Source organism: Natator depressus, chromosome 17 (assembly GCF_965152275.1).
Source record: "Natator depressus isolate rNatDep1 chromosome 17, rNatDep2.hap1, whole genome shotgun sequence".
NCBI classification, from domain to species: Eukaryota; Metazoa; Chordata; order Testudines; family Cheloniidae; genus Natator; species Natator depressus.
This window is the reverse complement of record NC_134250.1, coordinates 6,631,373-6,645,332: the sequence shown is the minus strand read 5'-3', so window position 1 is coordinate 6,645,332 and position 13,960 is coordinate 6,631,373. Positions and strand designations below refer to the sequence as shown.

Here is a 13,960-nt window from a genome sequence, read left to right as displayed (position 1 = left end):
GGATGTTCTAGCTGGTTACAAATTGGAGTACGGTATTTTCTTGGATGTAATCTTGTTTATTTACAAGGACCCTACACCATCTCTGAGTCTAGGAAAAACCAGGCATAACAGGAACAGTTCATTAGCTTACAACCCCCAGTCTCTTTAGCCAACTGAACAGACCCTAAAAGTCTCTGCCTGGCTTTTTCTAGACTCACACATTGCACTCACCAGTTAATGCCTGGCTTGCTTGCTTTTCCTCTTCTGCCTTCCCACCTGCACCCACACAAACACCACTCAACAAAAGATCACCATCAACTCAGCCCAAACTCTTGGACAAATTCACAATCCCTTTTTGTCTTAAGTGGAGGGCTTCTGATTAACTCATCCTGACAATTGTTAATTGAAGGGCATGCTCACACCCAATCTCAAAGAGTTTTGTGACTGCAGTCCCTTGTACTTCTCAGCATAAGGGGTTCGCATAACAAATTTTTTTGGTGATGTCAGAGTGCGGCCACCAAGTCTTGCTGGTGGCCTCTGACAATTTTTCCTACAATACTTAATTTTAGGAAAAAAAAATATCCACATATACATGTCCAAATCATTGTAATTTGTTTGCAGACTTGGTAATAAAAATAATGTACAGTTCTATTCTTTACTGGACCTAAACAGAACAGAAACACACACAAGGTGCTTTGTATGTTTTTGTCTTTTTTTCTTATTGTTTCTTTTGGTTGCTTTTTTTTAAAAAAAGACTTGCTAGCGGGTAAGTCTGCTGTGAAAGGTGATATTAAACAAACAAACATCACTTTTCACAGCAGATGTACTAAGCCTAGGGCCAAATTAAGCCCTGGATGGGGAAGTGGTTAGTGAGGCAGCAGGAACCAGGGGTACTTGGGGAGGGTGAGTTTGCGGCCGGGCCCAGAGCCAATCGCCTCATAGGCAGGGAATGGAGCCTAAACCCCTATGCCCAGAGGATGGGGCCTGGGGATGGAGCCCAAAGCCCCATAGGTGGAGCTTACCACCCACCACCCAAGGGCTGAAGCCCAAACCCTAGGAAGGTGGGGAACTCACACTAGCTGTCTGCTCCTTCAGCTTTGCTGTCTCCCCCAGAGGTGGCCACGGCCCAATCACTGCTGGCAGCCGCAGGGGAGGGGCTGCTGCTTCCCTGCCACCACCCAGGGGGCTGTGGCTGCAAGAAAACCCCCTGGGGGCCAGATGTGGCTACATTTGAGAAATACTACATCTGTTCCATACTACATCTGTTCCAGTTAGGGACCCTCTCCTCTTCTTTTTCGGTCAAGGGCCTAACTTACATTCACTCTTGTAACTAATGATGTAGATCAGTAATCATACAATTGAATCTTTCTGGATGATGAAAACTTGTGGTGTTATCGTTTGCGCTTTCTGAGTATGAGTTTCCTTATTGGTGACGCGTGGCTCTACAAGAGTTGCAATCATCTTGTAAATGTACGGGAAAGGGATGCAACTTCTTGTTCTGTCTATGACATTTTATTTCCAAGCTGTATCCCACAGCTCTCTCATGACCAGACTGTTATGAGAAACCTGGCGTATGCCATCTGAAGGCAGCGTTTGTCAGGTTTTTGTTTTACGCACAGCAGGTTCCCAGAGAGGGTGATTCCAGAATTTATTTATGGAAGTGGGAAGGACATCTATTGCCTAAAAAATCAGGATGCTTCAGCTGGAGTTTTCAGAGTAGTAGCCGTGTTAGTCTGTATCCTCAAAAAGAACAGGCGTTCCTGTGGCACCTTTGAGACTAACCAATTTATTTAAGCATAAGCTTTCATGGGCTAAAACCCACTTCAGCCAGAGGGGCCATTTTAGCCCTGATGTCACCCCAGCCGGTCTTGCTCACTGAGGTTTCGTTGGGCTGCCGTCGCTCGCCGCGCTGCTCAGGGCACTGGGGACACTAGCCCAGGAGCGTCCCGGGGGCAGCGGGTGGAGCTGTGTCCCGCCCAAACACGCGTCTGGGCTGCTCGGGCGGCTCTGTCCCGTTATGACAGGGCCGCTCCCTGTCCGCGGGGCGGGGGGGTGTCCTGCTGTGACACCCCCTTTCCGTGCCCAGGCCTCGCCGCTCTCCGTTCGCCTCATCCCGCCCGCCAGGGCCGTGCCGCAGCTCGGCCCTCGCAGCCTGGCCTCGCTCAACCGCCGTCCCGCTCTGCCCCCACCCCCCCGGTTCTGTGAAGCCTCCGCCATTATCCCCCCCACCCCCACCCCACGACGGGGCGGCGTCTACCCGCTCTGGGCCGGAGAGGAGCGGACCCTCCCGGGGACAGCCGGGGCCTTGGTTTTGTTGCCTCAGCCAGGCCACTTCCGGGATTACGTAATGACGAAGCGGACGGTAAAATAGGATTCTGACGCCTTGATGTGGGCGGGGTCGAAGGTCTTTCCTTCTGATTGGCCGTTGGTCCGTGACTGACAGGATCCTGGGCTTTGCCTCCCTGCACGTGCGTCGGGGTCTCACGATGGCTCTCGCGAGATCTGGATGTAAACAAAGCTAAACGGGCCCAGGCTGCGCTCTGTTCTCTCAACCTACTCTGGCTAGTGAGTGGGTGCAAGCGACAGTCATATCGTCGATGTCCCGCCCACTGCTCCATACCGGGGAGTAGGATTGGGTGACAGGACGGAGGAGCCTGCCTCTCCCGCCTGGTGATTGGCTGTTGGCGTCAGCGTGTGCCAGGTGTCAGTTCCCGAGAGGGTCCCAAACACTGTCAGTGAGGAGCCAGGGCGAAGGAGCAACGCAGCAGGTGAGGGGGGCCGGGGAGGGGGGGATGGGAAACGGGAGGGGGGAGATAGAAGGGGAGGAGACTGGTGGAGGAGGGGGATGAGGAAGGGGATGGGGCGGGGAAAGCAGGGGTGGGAGAGGAGAATAGGGCAGGGGAGGAGGGGGCAGGGGTGGGAAATGGGGAAGGGGCAGGGGAGGAAGGGGAAGAGTGGCAGGGTCTGGAGAAGAGTGGTCGGGGCAGAGGAGGAGGGAGAAGGAGTGGGGGCAGGGGAGGAAGAGATGGGAGGGGAGGAAGGGGCAGAAGTGCGAGAAGGGGATGGGGCAGGGTTGTAGGGGCAGGGAAGGGAGAGAAGGGGGTGGTGATGGCAGTAGGGAGGAAGGGGAACATCCACGGTGGTGACAAGGAAGGAGAAGGGCTGGGAAAGGAGGATGTGGGGTGATGGGGCATGGCAGGAAGGGGGATGGGAGAGGGGGTGGGGTAAGGGAGGAAAAAGAAGGGATGGGAGGCAGGGAGTGATGGAGGTTGGGGGAGCAAGGGGAAGGGTCTGGGAAAGGGGGATGGGGTAGGGGAGGGGTGAGGAAGGATGTGATAGGGGGATGTGCAGGGGTGGATGAAGGGAGGGGAGAGATGGGGGAAAATGAAGGTGTCTGAGTACGGAGGAGTAAAATAAATTGGACTGGTCTGGTGAGCTGTGGTATCTGGGTGGCAATTTGGGGATCACAAGTGTGGGAGGCTGGTCAGGCTCAATTTCCCAGCTCAAGAATTGCCAGTGGGGTTTCTCAAGACTGAACTGGTGATTCCCAATAGCCGTGCACTTCAGGCTCTCTTCCACCCTGGGACTCTGGTGGCACAGGAGCTGGAGTTCTGTTGCAGGTAACAGTGCTCGTGGCTGAATGACAGCAGGCACTGACTGGTACAGATGTACCACTGGGCTTGGAACAACTCCTCTCCTCCATGTCTCTTAGACTGTAAAATGTTTGGAACATGGATCAAATCCTGGCCCCGTTGAAGTCAATGGTGTCAGGATTTCATCTCCAGTCTTTATTTTCTGTACAAAGTACCATGCACACATGCAACACTAAATAATGACTATTATGTTGGGTAATGTGGTTGCAGTGACCTGGATTCAACTGTTGTTGTTTTGTTGTTGCTAGATTGCTAATTGGATGATAGAAGCTGTTGAGGGGCGTGATTAGGACCTGTCATAATTACTGGTGTCTGGTCAATGCCTTTTGCCCTGTGAGTAAAAAACTGTTTTGTTTTTCTACATAAGAGAACTGATCTGAATTGTTCTGAACAACAAAAAGCAGAATGCTTTTGTTTTGTGAAATCTTATGCATTGGTTTTAACCCTAGCCATTGTGATTACTTACTCAATGTCTTGTTTCCCAAGAGCATATTCATTGTGATTAAGTCTATGTTTCTGTAATTTATGTGTGTATTTTTCCTGGTCAGTATCTCATGATGAAATGCTGCTCTCAAGCTGGTGTAATGCAGTTAGTGTATTTATAAAATTTGTTGTTATATATTTTCCTAAGATGTTGGTGCATATGTGCAGTTTACATAATACATGGTTTTCTTTAAATAAAACTCATTTTACCATGCAAGATTTTGTTTTCCCTTTTTTCCTGTGGTGTAGATTGGGATATTGAACAAGAAGAGATTTATTTAAACAGTGCCAGAGGTGAGTATAGTGATTTAGATGTATCTGAGAGAATGGTCCTTCATCTCGAAGAGCTTACAGTCATGCTAGCTAGAGAAATTGACTTATATAAATAAACATTTCCCTATAAATGATTATTTTAAAAAAAATCTACTGCCCATAGGTATCTGCAGAGCAACGATGGCAACAGAATCTCCTCGCCGCCCTAGCCGATGTACAGGGGGAGTTGTGGTTCGCCCCCAGGCTGTCACGTAAGCATGTTTTAGAAGATGTCCGATTACCTTTGTCTGAAATCCCTAGAATGTTCCTGTACAGCAAGTACGTGGTCCTCTCAAAATCAGCAGCAACTTCTTGTCATGAACAGTACAGTTTTGTTGTGCTCAGTATTTTCCGGGAAAAGGAAGTAAATAAACGCCTCTTTCCAGATTTACAAGATTATACACAGCAGGCATTCTCTTTGAAAGGGATACATTTGAGATTGGTAGGCCAAAATGTTCACCAACATTACAAGTTACAGGGTAGATGATTGAACACTTTATATATAAACAAGAAATGACTGCAAAACATATTTTGCTTGCTAAACAAACTCGACGCTAGATACAACTGAGTCATAACAAACTTGTGCTTAGTGGGCATTTGTAGATTTCCTCCCCCCCCCGCCACTGCTGTCTCCCTCTGTTCCATTCTTATATTAAAAGGTATAAAGCTGCTGTTATCTGCACTGCCTCAGTAAGTGAGGTTGCTGTGGATGTCAGTGTACTGCTTGCTCAGGAGAACAGAGAAGACAAGTACAGTGAAGGTTTTAAAAAAAAAAAAAATACAGTGCGTAACAGACTTTCCTACCTTTGCCAGGTCTCCCTAAGTTACCTTCACATGTCAATGGTTGAATGGTGAACATCCTCAATTAGAGTAACCAGAAAACTTGCCTGTCCTAAGTCCTTTTGTAGCAGAATGGGTGAAATTTTCTCAGTGGTGGCATTATGCTGCTGGCTAGTTTTTTTTGCTATGGTATTGCATTGCAATATCATGTATGTTTTGGCAACTTGTACTTTACTTACAAGAGCTGACAAAACATGAACCATGGTAATGATGGGGATGGCTGTCTATTTAGATCTCAGGATTCACTTGATTTTTAGCAGGAACAAATAAAATGCAGTTGTTCCTGTAACTCACTGAATTGCATAAACAACTGGGTCTTTGCAACCTAAGCTTTCATAGAAAGGAGGAGAAGCCTGTAGAAGAAATCTTGCAATTTGCCAAATGCAGTTCTGATTGTAGTAACCTGTTCTGTGGAGTGAGCTTGTTCTCTGGAAAAACAATAATTAAAAAAGAAAAACTCCATAAGAATATTTGATTATGTACTTTTTGTGTGGGGATTATTTTCCAGTTTGTTTTCCCAACCTGCATATCTCCGTTATGGGTACATCACTCATTCTTTATCTCAGAATTGAATTTTCTGGGTAGCATGCTACAAACTTGAACCTCCTGCTCTCATTTTGAAACAGTAGGTTATCAAACAAATGGCAGAATATATTAACAATCCACAAAAACAAGAGAAGCACATGCAAAAGAGAAGCTAGCTTGGGGTGTACTTCAAATACTGATTTATCAATTACCTGGCTAAAAACTAATTAGAAGTTTCATAGGTTTTTTTTTTTTTTTTTTTTTTTTTTTAAATAAGTACATCAAAGAAGAAATTGTCTCAGAAGTTCTTAGCCTTCAGCATTCTGTTTGCTAACCATTGCTTAATTTCTTTCCAAGAGAGGTTTAGTCTACATACATTGAACAAAACATTTCCAAAGCATGCCTGCTTGGCTTACTCATTAAAGATATACTTTGGAAAGCATCAGCACACATTTATGAAATGAAGACATTACCACCCTTTTGTTAAGGCTGTTATACATAAACATTAATTATGTTTTAATTATCCTGTAGAATAGACAAGTTTATAGAGAGACAGAGATCATGACCTGGCCAAGATTACACAATGAGTCAATCAGGAATAGAAAGCAGGTGTCTTGTCTTAAAGTGCTCTGCTCTAACTACTATGATAAACTCTCTTTAGTTTAGTAATCTTTGTATCCACTTTTCTCAGTCTTGGTCTGGAATAAACTGTTTCTCGATCTTCAGGAACAATTTTTCAGATTTGCCTTCATTTCACAGGGCAGGCAACTTGTTACATTTAGAAGTGATGCTCATGGAGCTGTAGGACTGTCCTGTTATAAAAGTGCATGCAGAAACTTACATCTCCTCCCCTAGTGCTGTCATGACTGGAGAGAACAAAGGCTTCCAAGTACTGAATGTCCACAACATTTTATGTGGACAAGATATTTACACAGTTTTATTTAGAAGGAAAGTGGCTGAGCCTTTTGGTAGCAGGAATCTGGATTTCTTTGTTCCAGCAGCAAGGGCAGTAGTGGCAACAACTTGTATTTGCTGCTATTGGTAATTCAAGACTTAACGCTTAAGTAGTTATGTTAAAACAGATTGAATATGTACCAAAATAATCATTAATCTGAAGTATGTCAAATTTGTTGGATGCAGAGAGTTAGCTGAATAAAATTTAGAATCACCACTAACTTTTAAAAAATTATATGGGCAGCTGAACATGTTGTCCATTGCCAAGTTAGGTGACTAGCATTATACAAAGATATCATCAGCCTTATGGGGTGAGTCTACATATTTTGTTGCTCAGCAGTTACACAGCATATCTGAGAGACTCACGTCTCTCTTACGTAAGATACCTTAATAAAAGCCTTAGTTAAAGTCCATCAGAACAAATGTGCCTTGCATTATACACCACTGCACTCTGAAGTGCAGCTGATAATGAATTGCCAAGAGGAGTGAGTTCCACAGTGTAAGACCTCTACTGAAAATGCCTTCCCGCTAATCTTAGTCAGCTTTATCTCGGGAATAGATAGTAGAAATCTCTAGCCTCTCTTAGCTTCAGGATAGTGCCTAGCATATGTAAGCTGGCGGGTAGTTTCCCCAGCCCAGGAAGAGAAATAATGTTTCAGCTATTAGTCTTTTAATGCCCTTTCTTCAGGGCTTGTTTTATTGTCCACAAATCAATCGCAAAACAAAAAGCAAATGGAAAAACACTGAAGAATAATTCCCAAAGGCTTTGCTTGCTTCAGCCAGCCAGGAGGGAAAAGGATACAGCCTTCTCCTTTGACCCAGCTTTCCTTTCCTTTTACACTTTGCCCAGACATGTGACAGGCAGAGACGACTTAATCCTTTACAGACTTCAGTGCCCTTACTTTATGACTAGTGTGGGATAGGCAGTTTATCAAGAAATCGGGTTCCAAATTTTCCAGACTATATGGGTATTGTGTAGTACAGTAGAACCTCAGAGTAACGAACACCAGAGTTATGAACTGACCGGTCAACCGCATGCATCATTTGGAACTGGAAGTACGCAATCAGGCATCAGAGATTTCCCCTCTCCCCTCCCCCAAAGAAGGGCAAATACTGTACAATACAGTACCATGTTAAACATAAAACTACTAAAATAAAGGGAAAGTTTTAAAATAAAGATTTGACAAGGTAAGGAAACTGTTTCTGTGCTTGTTTAATTTAAATTAAGATGGGTAAAAGCAGCGTTTTTCTTCTGCAGAGTAAAGTTTCAAAGCTGTATTAAGTCAATGTTCAATTGGAAACTTTTGAAAGCACAACCAAAACATTTTGTTCAAAGTTACGAACGTTTCAGAGCTTTGAACAACCTCCATTCCCGAAGTGTTTGTAATTCTGAGGTTCTCTTATACCTTGAATTGCACACCAGCAAGGGGTAACACCGTATTTTTCTAAGTGGAATAATTGGGGACATTTTAAATGTAGTTGAGTAGGTGTATAGTGTAAAAAGCAAAATGTAACCCCACAAATTTGTAAAGAAACCATACAGACTGGAATTGGAGGTTTCTCCATCAGTCAAGGCAAATGTAATTTTCTGTGCAGTTATTATCCAATGGGTTGCCAATCATTCTTTTGCAGATAATCTAAACTAAGGCATAGTCTGCATCATTTTCCCCAGTGGTAAATAATAGTCAGTGTATTTATGTCTGTATTTAGACTTCCATAGTAATTAAGGACTCTTCTTTTCCAGGGAACAGTCATATATGGAAAGTGTTGTTACATTTCTTCAAGATGTTGTGCCACAGGTAAGGGCCTAAAACAAACCCACTCTCTTCACAGCGCTAGTAATACGTATAAGTAAGTTGCAGCTAGATAGTCCAATTTATACAAAGATCAACATTTTAAAAAGTGGCTGACTGGTAATTTTGAGTGCTTCAGTTTTTTTATTTATTTATTTTGTTTGGTCACCCATCTTAGACACCTTAAAAGGGCCTGACTTTCAGAAGGTGCGTACGGTCTGAAAATCAGGTGCTTTTGAGGTGTTTCCAATTGGGCACCCAAAATCACTGTCAGGTCAAAGTCTTGGCCAAAGTATTTAAAAACAAGGCTTGAAAAATGTCTCATATATGTACTAGCGAGAGAGGGTTACATTTTCTGCCCACTTAAAGATGTGGTAGTGGTAGCAATGAAAGGCAGAGGCTTACTTGTGAGGTAGATAGACAACATTTTTGTGGGAAGCCCAACCCTCCTAATTGCTGGGACTCCTACCAAGCTGGTATTTCTGGACCGTACTTAGGAACTCATGAGTTTTTGTGTCAACGTCTGGCTAATAGGCATCAGAAAAGTTTGATACACACCTGCTTGTTTTGCAAGTTTAACATTTGCTGGAAAGGAGAAGGGGAGGGGTTTTTCTCTTTTCCTCTCTTCCTTTCTCCACTTGCCTCAGAACCTTCAGGTTGCTGCTGGGTGGAGGAGATTTGCTAATTTACCCCTTCTCCAGCTTGCTGTGAGGCACACCTGAATCTGTCATTCTGCTTTTCTGCCCCACTCCATATCTTGGGTCATTCTCCCCTAAGAATAGCCCTGGTTTCTAGCTTTCCCAAGTAACTGCAGAATGAATTGATATGGCTGTGGTCACCTCAGTGCTGCCCAGGTGGTTCTAAGTAGCAGGCTGAAACTGATCAGAGTGGGATTAATTTCATGCTCCTGGTATTTGGGAAAGCTGTGGACAGTAGTAGCGGAACTGTAACTGTTTACCTGTCCACTCAGGAAGGCAACATTGAATTGATTCATAGCTGGAATCAGTTAATAATAGTAATAAGTTAATTATACAAGCTAGAAATTTCTTTTTTAAAAAGAAATTGGCACACCCTGACTCCTGTTAGGAAAAGTTTCCCACTGAAGGTTCTGACTATTAATAATTTGCCAAATGTATTTTTTCATGTTGTGATTCAAGCTATGATGTAAAAGTAAGGATAGTCAAACTTCTATTGAAGGAATTGTTGTGTTTTAACCTGTTCTTATACTCAGATATTTTTTCTCCATAGTTAAAAAGATGCACTCTTAGTTATATTTTACAAGTCAATTTGCCTTGTAAGCGTGGAACATGCTTTGTTTTGAAAAATAATACAACACTAATTTTTTATTTACACATTGAGTGCATATTATTGCTTGTCCAGCATGCACATAGTGATTATACAAGTTCTTTTCATATTTAATCCAAAATACTGCACAGTATCTTACAATAATTCACTTGGAAACAATGGTATTGCCTCTGTAGCTCATACTCTGATTACTGCAGTTTCTCCTGAGAACTGTAAAACTTAGGTTGTCTAGAAACACCAAGAAGCTTCATTCCAATTTCTCTTGTACCTCATCTCTTTAGGGGCATCTGTAGAATATATTTAACTGAAGTATGGATCTGCTTTGATTTAGTTACAGTACCTTCTGTTTCAAACTTAAATATTTTGGTTATATTAAAATCATAGGTATATAATTAAAATGTCACAGTAGGAATGAGCTTCGTAGGAAAGAAAGGCTTCTGTTTTTTCAGCCACGCTTATAAAGTGTTTAAGTGGGTCAGAAAGGAATTAAAGGAATACACATACCTCTCTCTAAAGATCCTCTTTTTATTCTATTTAAAAATAGTTTAAACTGACAAAATCAAGGATTATAGAAACATCTATTATCTGTTCTGTCCAATTTAATACAAGGTTTATGTTTCTTAGAAGCCAGTTGGCTTTTATTCTCTGTACCTGGAAGGTCTTTGGTTGTGTGTCTTGCCACTTTTTTACTTTAATAAGTGTTGGTACACTAGTTGAATTATATTTAAGATTAAATGTGTTGACCAGGGAACCACTCCTCTCAAAACCTCCCAGAAATGCTGAGGATATAAGTATGCAATAATTGTATGCATGCAATAAGAATATGCAACAATTCTTGTTTTCCTTGCATTACCCGATGTGCTGTATACAGAGAGCAGAAAATAAAGATGTTATACTTCATTTTCTTTCAACCTTTCTCTTTTTTGTGTGTAGGCCTACAGTGGTACTCCACCAACAGAAGAAAAAGAAAAAATAGTATGGGTCAGATTTGAAAATGCAGACTTAAATGGTATGGTTTTATCTCACTCTTTCAGTTTTATTTCTGTATCTTTTGGGCCCATATACAATAATTTAAAACTAGCAAAATTAAAAAATCACAGTTTAGACAAGAGTTGGCTCAAACAGAACTCCCTTTCTAGTCCTTACTAACCAGGAATGAATCGTTATTGTGTAAAATCCTGAGTGAATAGACAGGCCTTTACTCAGCAAATTTCTTGAAATGTGAAGGTGAGCGAACTCTGGTGTTATAGGATTAGTGAGGTCACCAAATTCCAGAGCAAAGCCCCTTGGCCTCCTCACTATCCAGATCAGTTGAAAACAAGACATAGGGCTGAGTGTAATCCATGTATTCGTAGGTTTGTAGCATGAATCACCTAATTATCTCTCCCAGTGGCTTCATGCACACATATTGAATGGCTGCAGAGTCATAAAAAGAAAAGGAGTACTTGTGGCACCTTAGAGACTAACCAATTTATTTGAGCATAAGCTTTCGCGAGCTACAGCTCACTTTATCGGATGCATTCCATGCTGTAGCTCGCGAAAGCTTATGCTTTCGTGATAGTATGACATGACAGGGAATCTTCATGTCCTGGTGGTAAGGAGGGCAAGTTATACTTCTTATAGCTGTTGGAATGGCAAAAAGATTCCTAGTTCACAAATTTATAGATGTTAGAGACGGAAAAGACCTGTTAGGTTAGCTTGTATATCTCACTGCCTCATGCTCAAGGCCAGTGCGTGATTGTTTTCTAGTAGGTTTCTTTTTCCTTGCTGTGCATTTGTAAATGTCCCAGCCACTGGGGCTTTCGTCATGTCCTTTCACTTGCCACAGTATGACAGAAAATCAAACATATCCAATGAAACCTTTATTTTTCATATTCATCCTAAATTTACCTTAGTTCAGTTTAATCATCTTAGTCTTGGTTATACTCTTGTACCATCCTGAAGAGTTCTTCTCCCTGCCTGTCGGAAGTTTACGTGCTTTCAGAACATTATGCTTCTTGCTAACTTTAGGGTAGAGCGGCCTTAGCCAAGATATAAAAACATTTGGTTATTTTAGTCTGTCTTGATATATTTCCTATAGCACCTTCATAGTTTTATGGAAATTGCCTTTTTCAGAGGGGTGTTGTGAGCATTAGATAATATGTGTAAAAAGCTTTGATCATCAAAGTGCTACATAAGTGTCATCTTTGTTATAATTATTATTTTGTTGCTCCTCTGTGATTTTCTTCTGATTTGTCCATACGATAGCATTACATGAACTGGCAGTAATGTAGCTTACAGATGATAATATTTGCTCAATAAAAAGACCTCTCTTTTTTCCTAAATAGACAAAGTACCTCTGAAAAAGTACTGAAGAAGGAATCACCGATCCCTCTATTTTCTGTGTACTCAATCGTTCCTTCTAAATGCACTAATAATTTCTGTAGCTAAATCTCTTAAGTAGAAGAGTACTGTAGACTGTATATATTTTGTAAACTTGGCTTCAGAGTAGTAACTGTGAAATGTGAAGAGGTGCTTTTCTAGAATTTCATGGTGCTTATAGAAAAATAACTTGATCGTGTGCTAATAATCATAGAAGGTAGGAATGACAAAGACCTCTGAGTCATCTTGTCATAGCCTCCTTTCTTATGCTGTGTAGGAAGTTTCCCATCATCACTCCCTCTAAACTGTTATTTTGTACCCTCTCAAATAAAACTCTAATTACAGATCTTATTACTTGTGTCTAAAGGAACATTTTTTTTCACTATTTTTTCAGTTATAGGAGTTAAGGATTAAAAAGCACATTGCTGTGCGTTTAATTATAATATGAATATGGATTTCAAAAAGTGTGTCCAGTATACCAGACATTAAACATAATTTGTCCTAACTTAATGTTCGTTTTGATATTTAAATCCAATTTAGATACATCAAGGAATATGGAGTTTCATGAGATACATAGCACTGGCAATGAACCACCTTTGCTGCTGATGATTGGGTACAGTGATGGAATACAGATCTGGAGCATACCCGTAAGTACATAATAACTCTGTCTGCAGAAAACAAGCCTCTTTGAGATGCTGATTTTATGCCATATCTAATTTTTTATAACAAACTATATTACTTTCAACTAAACAGTAGAAGGCTACAGCATATGTTGTACATGTAAAATGGTTTAACATAAGATTAATTTAAGAGTGTGAGTTAACACCAAATATTAAACTACCTACCTTTAAATCTGAGGGTTTTTTTAATTTGGATACTTGCTGTAAAGGTAATTTTTTGATTTGGAGCAGGGTGTAACATTACAGAGAAGTTAATATCCTATAAATATAGGGGAAAGAAGTCCACACTAAGGAGGAAGGGTAAATTCAACTGTTCTATGAAAAATTATGAAAAGGATTTACATTTCCCAGGAATGCAAGCATGACAATATTAATAGCATTTTACAGTCACAATGTGTGTCTGTCATGTACATGATTTGCAATTTTAATTTTATTTAAAGTCTGTATGTGCATATGGATTTAATTTTATTCTGTCATACATAGCATGCAATTTGTGTTTCAGAATGGTTTGAGCACATGGACTTAATTTGGGAAATTTCCCCCAAATTTCTTGAACTTAGAATAAAGTTTAGTATGGTATGTGATAAAATTCTTAACTCATAAAATCTAGTGTGTCCAATACTTCAAAATAAACCCAGTGCGCATACTGGATGAAATTTCTCCTCTTTGTAGAATACAGAGCCTTTCTGGAAAATATTTTTCCTTTTCATCCCTCCCTGGGTGAGAAAGAGAGTAGTTTTTATGCAGCAAGCTACATTTTAGGAAATTAAATGGAATTTCATTTTCTCTTTGAAAGTACTTTTGCACACCAGCTTGGGAGCTGTGTTAAGGACTAATCATTGCTTTTACAGGAGGGAGACAGAAATGGAATTTTTCTCGCAATTTGTCTTTTCTGTTAAAGAGGAGGAAGAAAACCTTTTTTAGGAAGTTCAGAGCCTGCAGTTTTGGGGGTGGCAGTGTAAAATAAGAGGCCCCAAATGTACCCGACCGTACTTCATGTGGAATTTGGGAATTTGTATATTTTCTTAGATTTCCTGAGGAACTACAGTTGTTTCTCATATTCAAGACCTTTATT

At 41.4% G+C, this 13,960-nt stretch overlaps 1 protein-coding gene across 9 annotated transcripts in view; it reads left to right on the top strand.

The window, feature by feature from the left end:
- Positions 1–2,669: 2,669 nt before the first annotated feature.
- Positions 2,670–13,960, top strand: part of BCAS3 (BCAS3 microtubule associated cell migration factor) — a 489,647-nt gene continuing 478,356 nt past the window's right edge. For 6 of the 9 annotated variants that reach the window (XM_074974372.1, XM_074974378.1, XM_074974377.1 and 3 more), the window contains exons 1-6: positions 3,363–3,599; positions 3,881–3,965; positions 4,552–4,639; positions 8,491–8,545; positions 10,778–10,853; positions 12,746–12,852. In XM_074974372.1, the coding sequence (XP_074830473.1) occupies positions 4,569–4,639; positions 8,491–8,545; positions 10,778–10,853; positions 12,746–12,852 (309 nt within the window). In that variant the 5' untranslated portion in view covers positions 3,363–3,599; positions 3,881–3,965; positions 4,552–4,568. Of the gene's footprint in view, positions 2,748–3,362; positions 3,600–3,880; positions 3,966–4,364; positions 4,410–4,551; positions 4,640–8,490; positions 8,546–10,777; positions 10,854–12,745; positions 12,853–13,960 lie in introns of those variants that run through there. The other 3 variants (XM_074974376.1, XM_074974374.1, XM_074974373.1) reach the window with 3 other exon arrangements.